Below are 16,085 nucleotides of genomic sequence, written 5' to 3' on the forward strand. Positions count from 1 at the left end.
GTGGCGGTGCGTTGATGGAAAACCTATCTAGTTTTCCTCTGTGTCACAGCAGCGGTCCCCCTAAGGTTGAAAACAGAGAGCGAGGAGGGGGAGGGCGGAGGGACAGAGAGACACTAACACACTCCAGGAGAAAGACGTTAAAGAAAGAAAGTTTAAGGGCATTTTTTAAAACAGTTTTTAGACAGTTTCCCTTTTTTGTGCAGGTAAAACAAGTAGAGAAGAAAGAAGGACCTGTGGGGGGAAAAGATTCACACACACTCAGCTCTCTAATTGTGGGTGTGTCCAGAGCTATAAGTGCCTTTGCTCTTACCTGTGTTACTTATATCCCTGCATGAGGCTCAGAACAGACACACTCACACACACCTGTCAGTCGACACACCTGCCCTGCACTCCAGAAGCTGCACTCTACTCTGCATCCTCAGGTAAGACTGAGCTCCTTTTTACGCCTAAAATAAAATATAGTGCATCAGTCTATATGTTGGTGGAATAGACCTTTAAATCCTGTGGTATTTAGGCTGTGATCTTGAGATTGTTGCTTTCTCTATTTTTTAAAAAATGACAAGAAACTTTACTATACGTCAGATTAAGTTGTAAATTTGGAGGAAAATACACCTTTAATTTTTTATCCGTCTTTTTTTTTATTTACATTCAGATTTTTTTCATGTATGTTTATGATAATAATCATATTACCACTTTTTGCACGTGTAATTTGTCCATACTAAGACCATTTACTTGTTCTTGAAAAATGCTTATGTTTTGCCGTGTTTGGGGGATTTTATGTTGCAACTCAGCTGACTTTTGCTTGCATCATAATAGGCATATTTGTAAAACTAAGCAATATTGTGATTAAGATGATAGACTAGATTTTTTTTAATTATTGGAACATTATGACAGTGACAGATGAGGCAAATTAAAAATCTTGCCTGTGGTATTTCTAGACTGTATTTTCCCTGTCATTAAGGCTGTTCACTTTTTACATTCGTACATATAATGTACAACATGTAAAAAAAAAAAATTACATCATATTGGCAATTAGTGGAAATTTCAGGTTCTTGACATTGCAAAAAAAAAAGCAGATTCCACTTGAAATCAGCAGATGGTCCAAGCTCCATTTATATAACAGTAATTTTATAGTTTTTAATTAAAAAAAAATTGTCTGCTGTGACTTCTAAATCAGCATCTAGCCTCTTCTGAATTGTTTAAACAATGAAAGTTCAATTTAGGAGGTCAGAGGATCATTTGGGTGTTTTACACTGAAATATATTTCCTCTAATACTTGCAAAATGCCTGTGCTTTTAACTGTTTTCTGAGAAAGACAAATAAGTTATGTTCAGTCTTGGTTCTTTTTAGCAGTATTCAGTTAAACGGCAGTTTTTCTATAAGATTCGTCTATGCAGTTATACAATTACAAGAATGGTCCACAAAAAGGGGGGGGGGGGGGGGGCCCAGCACTTACATAATAAGAGACACGATATGGTGAAGTTAAATTAACTGATGATTTTAAGTTTTTTGTTTTCATGGAATATTTTTAGAGATCCTATATAAGGTATATGTTCTGTATGCTGTATTGGTGGTCTTAAACACCAGTCCTCCCACTATCACTTCCCAAAGCGGGGTGTAGCATATTACAACCCACTTTCCTCAAATACAAACCAAACCTTCAGGCGTGGAAACCCCACATAAGAGGAAAAAGCCGGGCATTTCCCCTGCCCTACCGGCTGACATGGGGTTAATGGCCTCACACACACTCACACACACTCACACAGTCCTGACCCGTTAATTTGTCCGTACCAGCAGCGCTAATGGCGTCCCCAGGGCCATTCCACCATCACCACAGAGGCAGTTCCCAACGCTCCAGTCTGGGGGTGGTGGTGTGGTGGCGGTGGGGGGCGGGGAGCTGGAAAGAGCTGCCATTTTAGAGGTCAAGGGTCAGGATCACCAAATTCCCAGGAAAACATGACTTTATTGTTTACACACGTGTGGGAGTGTGTGTGCAAGGGGGGCATGAGCACGTGCAAGCATCGGACACTCGCTCAAGATCATGCATGCATGTGTGCATGTAAAACACACACAGAGTCCTTCAACCTTTCTGTATTTTAAGGAAACTTTAATTCATGTATAGCGTCTGATGTGCTGCTACGTGTACAAGTCGGTGTGAGCTGTGTACGTACGTGTGTCAGCAGGTAGCTGTTAAATGAGGCACGTTGAAAAGATAAAGGCAGCATTGTTTTTATTCACATTAGCTGTTACTCAGCTGAGTGACACACAGGCAGATGTGAAGGGTGGGAAATCACCTCGGTGGATAACAGAGGGGGCTCTGGGCAATGCTTTGATTTAAGGGGAAAGTTCAACAGGAGAAGATCACCTCGGGTTGAGTGCTTCTTCACTTTCTTCAGTTCAGAGAATTAATTAAGATTTCCTCAAAAGCCTGGATCACTGATTTCCAAGCTTTTTGATTTGTGACATTTTATAGCCAAGCAGTGCCTCCTCATGAACTCATCACAGATTAAAAATGATCTGTGAGCAACCAAAAAATCACTCTTCTTCATGGTCACATGACCAAAAGCAAGGATTTGAGAAAAGCCCAAAAAGAAGTTCTTACATGCTTTGTTGTTCTGTTTGGACCCTCCAGGCTGCCATCCAGATGTCGCTGTGCATGACCTCACATCTCTGCCTGCTGGTCCTACCAGTGATGTCACTGCTGCTGCTCTTCTCTCCTATCAGTTGGAGCTATGACGGCGTCACCCCAGGGTGTCACCTGCATCGTAAGTAACACGCTGTTTCAAAATGCATTCACAGTGTCCCCTACAAACAGCGTCCAGACCATTTAGGTGCATATTATCAGGGAGTAGCAGGGCTTATGGGAAATGGGGTCTTGAGAACAGCAACAGCACTCGCACACATACAGTACTAGTTTCCCTTCACCTTCACTCATCCCTTCATCTTGTCTCCTGTCTCCAGCCTTCAACGTGACCATCCGCAGTGACCGTCGTGGCACATGTAAGGGCACCCACCTGGTCTACGCCTGCGTGGGCTACTGCGAGTCCAGCGCCTTTCCATCCAGATACTCTGTGCTGGTGGCCTCAAACTTCACTCACAACATCACATCTGCTTCCAGATGCTGCACCATCAGCAAGGAGGCTAAGGTGGGGGCAACTGAAAAAAACGGGGGGTTAACTACTGCTTCTCGTTTTAAATCATGTTTGCTAGATGCTCATGTCCTCCTTTTCTCACCAAAGGTCAAAGTTCGCCTGGACTGCCCTCGAGGTCGTCACCATGACGAAATTGAGATCCTGACGGCGAAGGCTTGTCGCTGCGACATGTGCCGCAAGTCCCGCTACTGATAGATCAAGATGATATGCTGCATACCAAAAGTACACCAGGATCAGAACCAAATTTAGTCAGTTAAGCGGTACAAGCTCTGGTAAATGATTGAAATACAAAAGCTTTAGTGATGAACCAGTAACTATCCTTTTTCTACATATATGTTGACTTGTTATGAATGTTGAAGAAAATCTACTTTAACTTATTTAACTGAAAAAGCTTTCAGCTTTCTGCCAAGTTACTGTCAAAACCAGGGTTTCCTTCATTTGTGTTCTCAAAGGATGGTGGACAGAAAAGGCTCAAATGCAGAGTGGCACCTGCTCTGGATCAGTCGCCCACAACCTTCAACCCGCTTTGTTATCAGCCCACTAAATGCCTGTTATCAGTTGTCATCACAAGCATAGATATGAGGTAGTATGGCCCAACTCTACCTCTCATATTTACCTGTAATGTTAGGCTGTGACCTCTAGTGGCCAGAATAATTGTGGTGGGAGCAAAGGAGTAAGTTTGGTGATGTAGTATAGAGAGAAAACCGTCTGCAAAGAGGAGGTTGGGGTGAATACATGGGTAAAGCAAACACAGGACTTTTACCCAGGAGACTGCTGTTCATGTCCCGTGTGAAACAAAAAGTCTGATTTATTGCTGATTTATTTTAACCAACACACATTAAGTTAACTAACATAATGTACAGAACATAAATTAACTAAGGCAACTTAAGTCATGTAACAATCTTACTAGTTTTTGTCCAAACCATGATTTTTTTCCCTAAATATTACCAAGTCATTTTGACACTTAAACCTAACAAAACTGCAACTGTTACACTAAATTCCTTCTGGCCTACTAGTATGTGCAGTTTGCATCATCTTAAGCATTATAACGGTAGTGACAACAACTGAAAACGGCCATTTAATGGGCTGATAACATTGGAAAGGGGTGGTATTTTAGGATTGAAATTAAAATGGAACATTCACACTTTTAGATGTCTCTAAAGATGTGTGTATGTGTGTGCATGTGTGTGCGTGCTTGTGTGTCTTAAATGTGATGTAAGGGATATTTTTCTCGAAAACTTGATTGATGCACATTTGTGTTAAAGGTTGTATAAACCATTCTGTCACACCTACGTTGAAAAAACTGAACATTTTTATTCTATATTTTTTCCTTTGAGGCTTGGCAGACACTTGACTTTGTAAGCAAATACAAATAAGAAATAGTCACATCACCCTTCATATTTAGTGACTCAGTAGCAAGTGTAAGTACACAGAGACTCCAGGATTATAATCAATCAAACTCATTATCCAAAAATATACTGTCAAACTTTGGAATCAATAAAAAGGTCATATATACAGTTTCATTCTTTGCAATAACCACTAAACACAGACAAGAGACCAAAGAATGTACAAATTTATTTATATTTATGAATTTGAAATAAAGGACATTTTGTAAATAATATGAAACCAAATAATGTTGGAAATGTCAATGACATGAAATGAGAAAGAATGCACTGTATACTTTGTGATTAATTTGTTTTTCAATAAATTTCTATTCTGCAACTGTAAATTCAATAATATGGACATTTGATTTCTCTTCTTACGTTATACACACACGTGAACTTGTTTCCATCACTTGAGGGGACATTACTTACCTCAACCTATAGTATGACCACCACGTGCCTAACTCTTACCTCTAATATCTGACTTTATCTTAACCTTAACCTGAACCAAGTCTTAAGCCTTAAATGTAATGATAAATGTTGTAAGCTTGACTTTGTCCCCACAAGGGCGATGTGTCCCCACAACATCACTGTGGGTCCCTGTTCACCTCATCACCACTGTGTCTCTGTACAATGTGAATGCATCACGTCACCTTCAACTGAACTACTTAAACAGATTTTTATAGAAATATGCACCATGTGAGTACAATAAAAACTTGATGATTAGTTATCAGTTGTAAAAAAAACAACCCAAACAAAATTGTACTGTATCTAATTACAGTAAACTATAATCACAACAAACCCAGGGCTTTTGGATCCCTGAGAGTCTTGGGCCCCAGGGTTCTTTTTCACTTGGTTTGGTTGGTAATCGATACTATACAACAGCTGGAATTCAGAATGTATGTGATGCCAAGATCTATAATTTTAGACAAGAATCATAACTAACCATAGCTGCAGTTGATATGTACTTAAATTTGTTTATGGCTTTATCTTTGTGTTCTTAAATTTAAGCAAAGAATCCCAGAACTCTTATTTTGAAATGTAATGCTTGCCCTGTTATTTCTCCTTTCTTACATTAAGACACATTTAACAGATATATAACTATACACACGCTTTCTTCAGGCTACAGAAAGACTCATTTTTAGGTTACTAAATGTCAAGTATCACACTTACTCAAACGTTTTGATGTCATCATTTTATTCAGAGTCATTCATATCAGTGATACTGTTGATTACATTGTTTGGTGAAAGCAGTGTCCTGCCCATCAGAAGGTCTCACACTCCGTGTCCTGTGTGGAGCAGACGGCACAGTGGCAGTGCAGGGCCATGGGGTAGTGGTAGAGAGGGGAGATGTTGGGCTGGCAGCCCGGCAGGCGGGCGGTCATGTGGCGGGTACGACTGTACGTACACACGCGGTGATGTCTGTGGATGTAGGGGGGATCTGGCACAGGTTTCTGTGGGGTTCAGACACACACGTGGTACACAGGTTACTTTGCTCTTCATTGATAGGAGTGAATGCAACAAGTTTGTGAGATCTCTACATCTACCATCGACATTTTCGATTACATTTGTTCATTCTTGAACTCAGAGTCCACTTCCTAGCCCTTCCCTAAGCTTTTAACTACGTCTCACTGTCCTCTGTGGACAGAGGTATGTGGATGCAGTTGAAAACTCCACCTACTTAAAAAAAAAAAAAGAAGTTAAACTCTAATTGTGATGAGGACCATGAGATGCTATTGGAAGTCTATGAAAAAGTAATTGGTCTCTGAGTTAAGATCTTTTTAATCCAACGTGGATTATAAAATCTAACACTGAACCTCTGCCATGTGACTGACTCAGCTCTGTTGCTGCTGATTCGGAGCTTTCTCCTCTAAAGGCTTTGAATCTGACCGAGTTCCCCTAAACTTGGTTTTTCAATTAACTCAGAGGTGAAATCTGAATCCCTGCAAACTTGAATGAGTTCGGCTAAAGTTCAGTGCCTGGAGGGATTTAAGCACTTCTTACGACAATGATCTATTGGTCAGAGCCGAGAATTGGTCATCGGCCTTCTTATGGTTTGGGTTGAGTCCTGGGTCATTAATCATTTATTTGATGTCTCAAAAATCCAGTATTATGGAACTTTTCAGAAATAGCAACAGAGAAAAAAGTGGGACACTTTCCTGGGCTGAATGTAACTGATGCTCTGTCAGTTTACTGTGTGTTAGTGTGTGTGTTTGTATATGAATGTTACCTCCCAGGTGTGACAACGCCCCCAGCAGGCCTCTGTGGTGATGCGCAATCCCTTGCAGCCAGGCTTCTGGGCCACGAAGGAGAACTCTCGCACAGCGCAGCCCCGGAAACCGTGAAGTGTGGTTGTCACAGTAACGCACATCACGGCTGCCCCGGCAACCAGAAGGAGAAAGCAAGAGAGGGACAGGGGATGGAGATGCATGCTGGGAATGATGGATAAAGAGAGAAAAATTAATAAAATAAAATAAAGTAACTTCAATGGAAGGATTATTCAAGTATACCACAAGTGACCTTTTGTACCTGGGTGAGATACAGTTCACCTTAAAATAAAGATGTCCTGTTTTTGTCATGCTTACAGATTAAAATATTCAGTTTGGCCTCTTTAATAAAATAGATAATGAACTTCTGAAGGTTTTATTGACAATATTTTACATCTAAAGAGGGAGATGATCCACAGGAGCTGGCACAAGTCTTCCAGAGCAGTAAACTGTGACATTCAGCATGACTCATAACCCCCTCTAGTGTTCATTATGGCTACCTCAGACAATAGCACCAGAGACCTACTGCATACACTGCAAAACAAATATTTCAAGGGGAAATTAATAACTTCAACTGAACTTTCTAAAGAAAAATAAACAATAACAAAACATTTTAAGTGACAAATGTGAAATATAGTTAATTAATTTCACTTCCATGCATAAAAAGCTGCTTTTCTTTTCTTGTTTCAATCAGAATCAAAAGTCATTTCTTTAATACTACTGGAGACATCTGCTTAATTCCTCTTCCAGTATACCACTTAAACTGTACTAAACTGGAATCATCTTAACTCAGCCAGACTGCAAAGTGCTTCACTTGTATTAAGAAATATAACACTGAAATAAAAATACTTTCTGCATGAACACAATGATGTGAATAGTTTTATAGGCAGTGTGACCACTAACACCACACTGTCTTCACTGTGAGTACAATAACTCCAAGTATGCTATACCACTGTATCTGTGGTATAACATAGCCTGCTAACACAATTATATATATTCTTTGTCTTTAAAGAAGTATAAAATATCTTTAAAATGAATTAATAGTTAAAATGACTTCTACATACCTGCCCTGCATTACATAATGGATGTTTAAAGAAACACTTCTCACCTTTTCAGCTGAAGATCTTGCAGAGATTTGAGCTGCTGGACTCCGGTGTCTCTCTGCCCGGACAACAAGCAGTGAATGGAACCAATCTGTCCTTGTTGTTATTTTTTGGAAGGCCATTAGGGCGGACGGACACTCTGACATCATAGCAATTACAATGAAATACCATTAGAGACCCCAAGCCAGAAATAATGGAGACTCCCTGGAAAATACTGATGCTTGTCTATGTTTTCTTAACCTCAGCCTGTATCTCTCTGTGTGAGTGTGTGTGCAGTTCTTTATCCAACTTTGGTCTCCTTTCAGTGATGCAAGGATTGTCAGTATTCAACTTGACAAAGGACTGGTAATATGAACACAAAGGACAGAACTTTTAAAACTCTTACTGGGTAATTTAAACCCTTTGACACCATATAATTAGACAAAAGGTACACTGGCTGTGACTTTAAAAAGCCCTGTCAATTTCAGAGTTAGGGGATTAAACCAGATACTGTGAACTCATCAGAGTAATTGTCTCCTCCGCTGTTAAAGTTCCATACCATACCAGTGTAGTGCATTTTTTTAACCCATTTACTGAATCTTACCTATACTTTATATCACAGTTTCCCATTTTCCAAACCATGCTGCTTTAGATTTTTTGGGTGTACTTTTCCAGCTGTTTCATGCAGCCACTGGTTTCCATTTACTGCTCTATCATACTGCAATGAAATATCAGGTAATTGGTCAAACTGTTTTGCAGATTTGATGTTCACTGCGATGAATTCCACAACTTGATTTACACGTGAATTACACAGTGATCGATTTTGACACCATATGGAAATTAATGGAAAAAATGGTTGCCTGACCGTGGTGTAGCCTGCACTACTAGTTAACAGTTGAATATTTACACATCCAATAGATACAAACATCTTTTTTGAATGTTTTCAACCCATTAAATGTCCAGCATCAGTTGTTATCACTACCATTATAATGCTTCAGACTGGGCATATTGCACCAACCAGTTGGTACCAGTGCTTGGTTAGGTTTAGTCACCAAAATTACTTGGTTCGGTTGAGGAAAGGGTCTTGTTTTGGGTTGAAATAAGTACTTTTGTTGCGTGACATAAGTTATATACGAATGTTAAGTACATTACATATATTATGTAAGAAAACTTACATAAGCCAGTTAAAGTAAGTCAAAGCTGACTTGGGCTCCTTGCTGGTCAAATATAACGATCTCTTGGGTCAAAGTCTTGTGTTTGTTTGACCCATCCATCCAGCCTTACCTCCTCCTTACACAGACTTTGTCACTCTTTAATATACATCACCTGACTTCCTTCTTTGCTCCCGTCATGATTACTACGGCCACTAGAGGTTGCAGCCCAACATAGAGGTAAATATAGGAAGTAGAGTAGGGCCTTACCTCAAATCTATGCTTCTGATGACAACAGCCATTTAATGGTCTGATAAAATCTGAGGCAGGTAACATAAAGCAATATCAGCATTCATCTTAAGTTGGGTTTTGTTGTTGGATGAATGTTAATCCTACATTTACTCTCCTTTTAGCTCTGCTTTGATCGCCACCAACTCACAGGAAATTGAGCTTGTGGGCCCCAAAAAACAAAACAATATTCTACAAGTTGAAGAATTGAAAAGTTGACAATTCTCAGTGAGTTTGTAAGACAAGCGACACAATTTCGATATAAGATTATAAACTGGTTCAGCTTTAAGTAACGTGAATTATGCCTGTTGATCAAAATACCAATAAAAGGAAGTGGAGTTAATATTACTGAGATCATTATTAAGACAAAAGAGGTGACACACAAAACAGCACAGACTCTCAGAGTGTTTTCTCAAAGTGAAGTTTCATTTTTAGCACATAGTTTTTTTCTCCATTCTACACCCCCCTGTAATGTTACGTACAGTAGTAAGCCTCTCTACATTCAAACCCCCCCACCGCTGTGTTGGTCCCCAAAATATACATCTTCTTCTTCTTCTTCTTCTTCTTCTGCATTGTCTTAATCATCTTCTCTAAGGTTTTTCTTCAACACAACAAACACAGACCATTGGGCAGACAGTGCAAATCTAGAAATTCAGTGAAATTGCTACGTAATGCAGTTGTAGGTTTCGGTAACATTATATTCTCATTCTGTTACTGTTGCTCTGACTTATTGCCATTCTATCGTGTCTAACTCTACGTCTTTTCTTTCCTCTGTCTTTCTCCTCCTCTGTTTTGTAATCTTCACTGGCTGCTTTCATCGAGTCCGTTCACACCACCCCTCTGATTTAAAGCATACGTTTACACTTGGCCACATGAAAATGGCCACAGAGAGGAAATGTGACAGTGAATGAAACCAGCGTTCGATGGCTGTCTGTGAGGCGATACCCAATCTCTCTACAAACACTCTCTCTTCTCTCGCTTCCTGTTCTGGAGCAGTTCCTGAACGTACGACAGAATTCTAGAAGGAGGAATATTACTATTGATCAATACAAGTGAGAATTCAAGAACAGTGGGAGCTGGGGTTCTGTTTTTCCCGAGTCAGCTGACTGACTGACAATAACAATCAAGAGGGTTTGTGTGTAAGCGAGCCAAAACAAAAATCAGAAAGTAAGCTGAGTTTTATGACAGCGAGGTCAAGTTTTGTCTCTTTTCAGTTGTGTTTTTTGAGTGCCTGAATCAAAACGTTTGAAATCCAACCAAATGGATTTTTTTCTCTTCAGCATGCCAGCCAGATGGTGTTTGCAGGTGCAGGTTTTGAGGTGTTTTCTGGTATGAGGCTGCTATTACACCTAATCCATCATTGCATTATCTCTGGCTGCCATGGAGCATCGTCCATGCAAATTTGTGCACTTTTCTTCAACACTCCCATTGTGTGAAGAGAGAAGAGAGGCGCATGTCAGTAGTTTCCAACCTAAGGGTTGGGGCCCCTTCAGGGGTCCTGAGATAAATCAGAAGGGTCACAAGTTAATTAGAAGGACGGGAAAACAAAATAAGACATTTTTATATACATAAAAGTATATAATTTTTCAGATTTTCCTCTTGCTCTTTCGTATTTCTTCTGATTTGTATTTTTGAGGTTGAGCACCTAATTGTATCACACACATTATTTCTTTATTAATTTTTGAATTTTTTCTCTTTTCTTGAGAAATACTGGAAACTTTTACCTCTTGAGGCCTCTAAAAAAAAACGTACAATCAAAACTATTTAAGGAGAGAAAACACTCTTTGGTTGAACTGCTTGCAACTCATGTCCTTATGAAGGTCAGGGGGGCGTTGTTTGCTCTAAGGGGTCACAAGCCAAATAGTTGGGAACCACTAGCACGTGTAATGATGGTAACTCAGGTTTGAATTTCTAGCGTTTTCTGGAGCTTTCAATCTTATTTCATAGTCTTCATCAGCAGATGGAGTTTACTAGGGATGTCAGTTTCGGTTAAGTTTGCTTTCGACAGCCCCTAACCCTAACCCTTACCCGACAATCAATACATGGGAACTAACTGGTTAATTTTCAAGAAAAAATGCAAAATGAGTTCATGCGTTCTGTTAACTCACTGAGCTTAAGCGCTGCATTTCATGCATTATCGATTTAAAGGGTGGTAAAATTGTACGTTTTGTGATGTAAATGTCTTTCCCCCTATTTCTTACTATTGACTTTGCTGACAAGATAGATGGCCAATCAAGTTAACTTGCTGAAACATAGTGCTCACTGCCCGACTTCCAGTTAGCTAGCCTTGGCCACTCTGCACTGCGCATGCCCTGGTCTGGGTGGGAACAAGCTAACAGCATCACTCATTTGGCATTATGTATGAAAACATGGTGGCCACCCTCCAGTCCCCGCCTCCAGGTAGCCCCGGTGAATAAGTGGTTTCATTTTGAGCCGTAAAATACCTTTAGCATTGTAAACTATATTAGCACCACTAACCGTGCTCACACTGCAGAGCTAACAATGGGTGCTAACAATACTAAAGAGGGTTTGCGGCTCAAAATTGACCCACTTACTCACCAGAGTGACCTGGGTGTGGGGGAGTGGAGGGTGGGCAACAATGTTTCCACAGCGATGCTGTTAAGTTGGGATGGTATTACTAGTGGTAACTGCTGAATGAGCGGTGCCGCTAGCTATAGACCGACACGCGTGACCAGTCGAAACTATTCTCTAGGGGTTAATCGATTAACGATTAACCATCTGCATCGCTACATGATACACTCTAAACACCTGGTACAAAAGTTCCATACTTCAGTCATATAATGACTACTGAGACATCTCCAGGACAACCGAGCAATGCCATCCCAGATGAAGACCATGACATGTGACAAGCTGCAGAAAGTTTGACGTTGTTAATGTCACTACAACTACTGTTTCCAAACTCAGCACCAAACTTTTATGCACAAATTTGAAAATATTTGGTTTGACTGACAAACGTGTTGGAAGTTATACCCTGAATGCTGAATGCAACATCTGCAAATGAAATGAAATGCAAAGCTGCAGTGTCAATGTTTGAAAGCAACAACCTCTTTTGCACAGAGAAGCAATGGCAGATCGGGTGTGAATCAGTCATCAGCAGCTCAATAAAACTTGAAATACCATTTTGAGGGCTGCAAGTCAAATGGATTTCAAAACCTTGTTGACTCAGGCATGATTTGAAGTGAGTGTTTTGAAAAACTGCTGGTCTGAAGGGTTTCTGAATGTTTGGTTACGAAGCAGCCGACAGGTAGCTCTGCGTCTCAAGCGTCAAAAAAACAATCAATCGATTTGTTTCACTATACATTCGGATTCAAACCCTGTCCCTCAGGAAGGAGAGAAGGAGAGAGAGAGAAAAAGAAACAAAGAGAGAGCTGCTTTCTCTCGTTCTCTATCGCTCTGTCTACACACATCTCCTGCTCACTGATTCACTCACTGGATACACACCGATGCGCGCACACACACACACGCACACACATACACACACACACAACCTGACCATCTTCAAATAAGGTTACATTTCCTGATCAAATAGAAAATAAATAGCATCAGTATCAGTTTTCCACAAAAATGAACAAGATCATACAAAAACCAAGAAAAAAAAACAACATAATTACAAAGCAAAATCATTTTTCATCAAATAATTTTACACAGAAAGTACCTTTAAGACAATGTGAATATCAAGGACGCAACAGGAGTAAAAACAAGAGTGGGGGGTAAACATTTGAGTGTGACACCCACTTCCTGTTTAACCCCCTAAAAACACACAGATTATCCTGAAAGAATGAAAATATTGCTAAAATAATTTTTTTCTGTTTTATCCCACCCCCCCACTCTTTATCCCGTCACTCTATCGTAATGATCAGACAAGAATAAACAGATTTTTCTTGGTTCACACCGAAAAAAAGTTATCATCGTCATGGTCGCCATCTAGCAGCATCAGGTCTGCTGAGCCTAAAGGAACAGACGCTCCGGGTTCAGAAATCCAACTGGATTAATGTGTTTTTCTTTTGGTCTGAAACACTTGTGGTGCGCTTTATTTGTCCTCCAGTAACCTCTGGGCTGGGTGGGGTTTACTCGTCTGCTTGGACACATTTTTGGTAAGAAATTGGGGGGTTCTAAACTTCAACTTTGCACAATGTAACCTAGGAAAAATGAATGACTTTGTAAAACTTTTCACCTAAAAATCATCACTTCTTTAAAATTAAAGGTGCCCTGTGGCATTTTTGACCACTAGTAGTGCTATAGAGCAATGTTTTTATGAGCAGGTCCCCATTATGTTTGTATTGCGCTAAAGGTTTCACATGTATGCACATGGGCACATGGGCACATGGACGATGCACTTGACTGTTTTTATGTTATTCCACTGATTAGAAACTGATGGCGGTAAGGTGCAAAGAAACTTTTCAATATGCCAACAAAGGCATCGAAGAAGAGATTTGCGAGCAAGTAAACATTTATGTAAACAATGCAAGAGTTAAAATAATTTAAAAAATCAACTTTACAAATGTCTTATGATGAAGGGAATGCATTCAAGACATACACAAAATGTGTTTTGGTGTGTAACACTGAATGTAAACATAATTTTGTTTGCAAAAATCTCCAAAGGGCACCTTTAACAAACAAATAAATAAATAAATCTTTAAACATGGAATGTTTTGGGATTTTTTTTTTTTACGAAACACCCCTTTAGAATTCACCCAACGCACCACAAACACCGCAAAATTTCAAAATAAAAGAAAAACAGCCACAGCCAATCCAGTTCATTCCTCCCCTCATTAAGGTCTGTTAAAGGGGAATTCCGCTGAATTTCAGCACTCACATTATGGCCTCATACAGTTAACATGTGATGTGAATCCAGAATTCAAGCCGGCCTTCCCCTTTATGGTATCTGCTACACTAGTGTTTCTCCCATAATACACTACAGAAATATCCAGAGACATATGTATATATATAAAAACATTATCATCATCATCATCATCATCATCAGTAGTACTTAGAGTAGAGTAGAGTAGTAGTAGTAGAGTAACAAGTAAGAAGAAGGAACAGTATTGTACTTTATATCATTATCGTCATCTTCAACAGTGGTTATTTAACCTTGAGGGACTTTAGGCTCGTCCTTTGGTGGAACCCGACAGAATGGGAGAGTTAGCGCCAGAACCAGCGGTGTGTGTGAGTGTGTGAGTCTGTACGTATGTGAGTGTGTGTCTATGTAAATTATTTAAAAAAAAAAAAAAAAAGTTTGAAATATTTTGGTGCGTCAATCGAGTGTTGGTGTGTGAGCTTTGTTTGACCCGGATACACTTTCACTCTGTAGCTCTGTCTACTCATATTTACAGTAAATATGTACCTGCGTCGGTGTGTGTGTGTGTGTGTGTGTGTGTGTGTGTAACGGTTTGTGTGTCTGATCTGTGCATCAATAGTTTTGGGACATTTGTGTGAAATTGCTTCTTTTGTTTATTAATGTATTGTGCTATCCACGCAAGAAATAAGCATCTCTGACCAAAAGATAAATACAAGGCCACAGTACAGACTCAAACTCGGTTGGTTAAATATCAAGACGAGTTAGACACGTGTTAAACTTTGTTAGTGTTGCACCAAAAGAGAAGTTTCATCTCTTATTTTGAGGCTGATTTGAAGCAGGCCAGCTACCAGTTTTGGATCCTGACCTGCAGTTTATAAACCAGCCACTAGTTAAAGTGACAGTCTGCACTTTTGGACAATATTCATCTTCTGATCTGCAACATAATGTGTGTACAGCAAAAAGTGAACCAGTTTCACACAACTCTGTCAGAAAAAAAGGTGCAGTCTTTACCTCAGATCACTGAGTTTGTGTGCTTTTTTTTTAAAAAAAGCCACGCCCTCGATGATACAAGATAAAAAGAACAGTGGATTTGTTTTGTACCTTTTCTCTCCCAACACTTTCACCATCAGCCTCATGTCTTCTCCCTGTCCCCTAACCCCCCGTGCTATCCAATCTGTGTGGAGCAGCACCTAGGTGGCGCTCTCCCCGGCTCCAGAGGAGGAAGAGGAGGCCCCGCTGGGCTTGGGCTCGGGCTGGTCGGAGTGAGCCGTCTGCGGGGACGAAGGGGTCGGTGGGTCCCCTCTCTCGCCTCGCTCCTGGAGGTTGCGCTGGTTCCTGGCCGCCTCGGTGAGCATCTGCATCCGGCGCTCCTGGTGCTCCTCCAGGCCTCGCCAGAGATCTGCACGCTCCCTCTCTCGCTTCAGCTCCCTGGAGAGGCACATTGAAGGGAAGAAGAGAAAAAGGAGGGATGGAGAGAAAGGAAACAAGAAATGAGCTGTTGGAAAATGTTTCAGACATGCCCAAGGATCTTTAGTGAATACTTCAATTTAAAGAGCATTGTCTGAAGACTGAACAACTTGAGCAATTACTAACAGGAAGGCATTAAGTATAAACAAAAATCCAAAGAGAAAGGATGGAGTGAGTTGGAGCTACCATCACACTTTCTCCTCAAATGTCTTCTAATGTAATTATAGTTGTAATAGACCACCAGCTGTGAAGGATGTGTTCTTTGATAATTTATCTGACATTGTAGAACACATTAATGGATGTAATGAAATTCTTAATGGGCAATTTTAATCTTAATTAGTTAGACAAAACATGTAGGAAGAAAATTAAAAGACAACACTAATAGGTTTCAGTTGACAGAAATGGTCATAAGCGCAATACAAATAACAACATTCCCCAAACTGTGCTGGGTATAATTTTCGTGAAAGAAGCAGACCTT

General features: G+C 40.2%; 3 protein-coding genes across 3 annotated transcripts in view; 1 reads left to right on the plus strand and 2 right to left on the minus strand.

Moving 5' to 3' along the window:
* Positions 1-409: 409 nt before the first annotated feature.
* gpha2 (glycoprotein hormone subunit alpha 2) lies at positions 410-4,809 on the plus strand. Its single transcript, XM_049568415.1, has 4 exons — positions 410-422; positions 2,633-2,765; positions 2,962-3,146; positions 3,240-4,809. The coding sequence occupies exons 2-4, from the start codon at positions 2,645-2,647 to the stop codon at positions 3,342-3,344; spliced, it is 411 nt and encodes a 136-aa protein (XP_049424372.1). The 5' UTR covers positions 410-422; positions 2,633-2,644; the 3' UTR covers positions 3,345-4,809.
* A 973-nt stretch (positions 4,810-5,782) lies between these two features.
* On the minus strand, positions 5,783-8,035 carry LOC125883868 (glycoprotein hormone beta-5-like). The gene is made up of 3 exons (XM_049568478.1): positions 7,909-8,035; positions 6,764-6,965; positions 5,783-5,987 (listed from the first exon to the last, which is right to left on the minus strand). The coding sequence occupies exons 2-3, from the start codon at positions 6,962-6,964 to the stop codon at positions 5,799-5,801; spliced, it is 390 nt and encodes a 129-aa protein (XP_049424435.1). The 5' UTR covers position 6,965; positions 7,909-8,035; the 3' UTR covers positions 5,783-5,798.
* Positions 8,036-9,759: 1,724 nt separating this feature from the next.
* The window catches only part of ppp2r5b (protein phosphatase 2, regulatory subunit B', beta), a 52,664-nt gene continuing 46,338 nt past the window's right edge, over positions 9,760-16,085 (minus strand). The window contains exon 13 of the mRNA XM_049568943.1: positions 9,760-15,568. Within this exon, the coding sequence (XP_049424900.1) occupies positions 15,331-15,568 (238 nt within the window). The 3' untranslated portion in view covers positions 9,760-15,330. The remainder of the gene's footprint in view (positions 15,569-16,085) is intronic.

Source organism: Epinephelus fuscoguttatus, linkage group LG23 (assembly GCF_011397635.1).
Source record: "Epinephelus fuscoguttatus linkage group LG23, E.fuscoguttatus.final_Chr_v1".
NCBI classification, from domain to species: Eukaryota; Metazoa; Chordata; class Actinopteri; order Perciformes; family Serranidae; genus Epinephelus; species Epinephelus fuscoguttatus.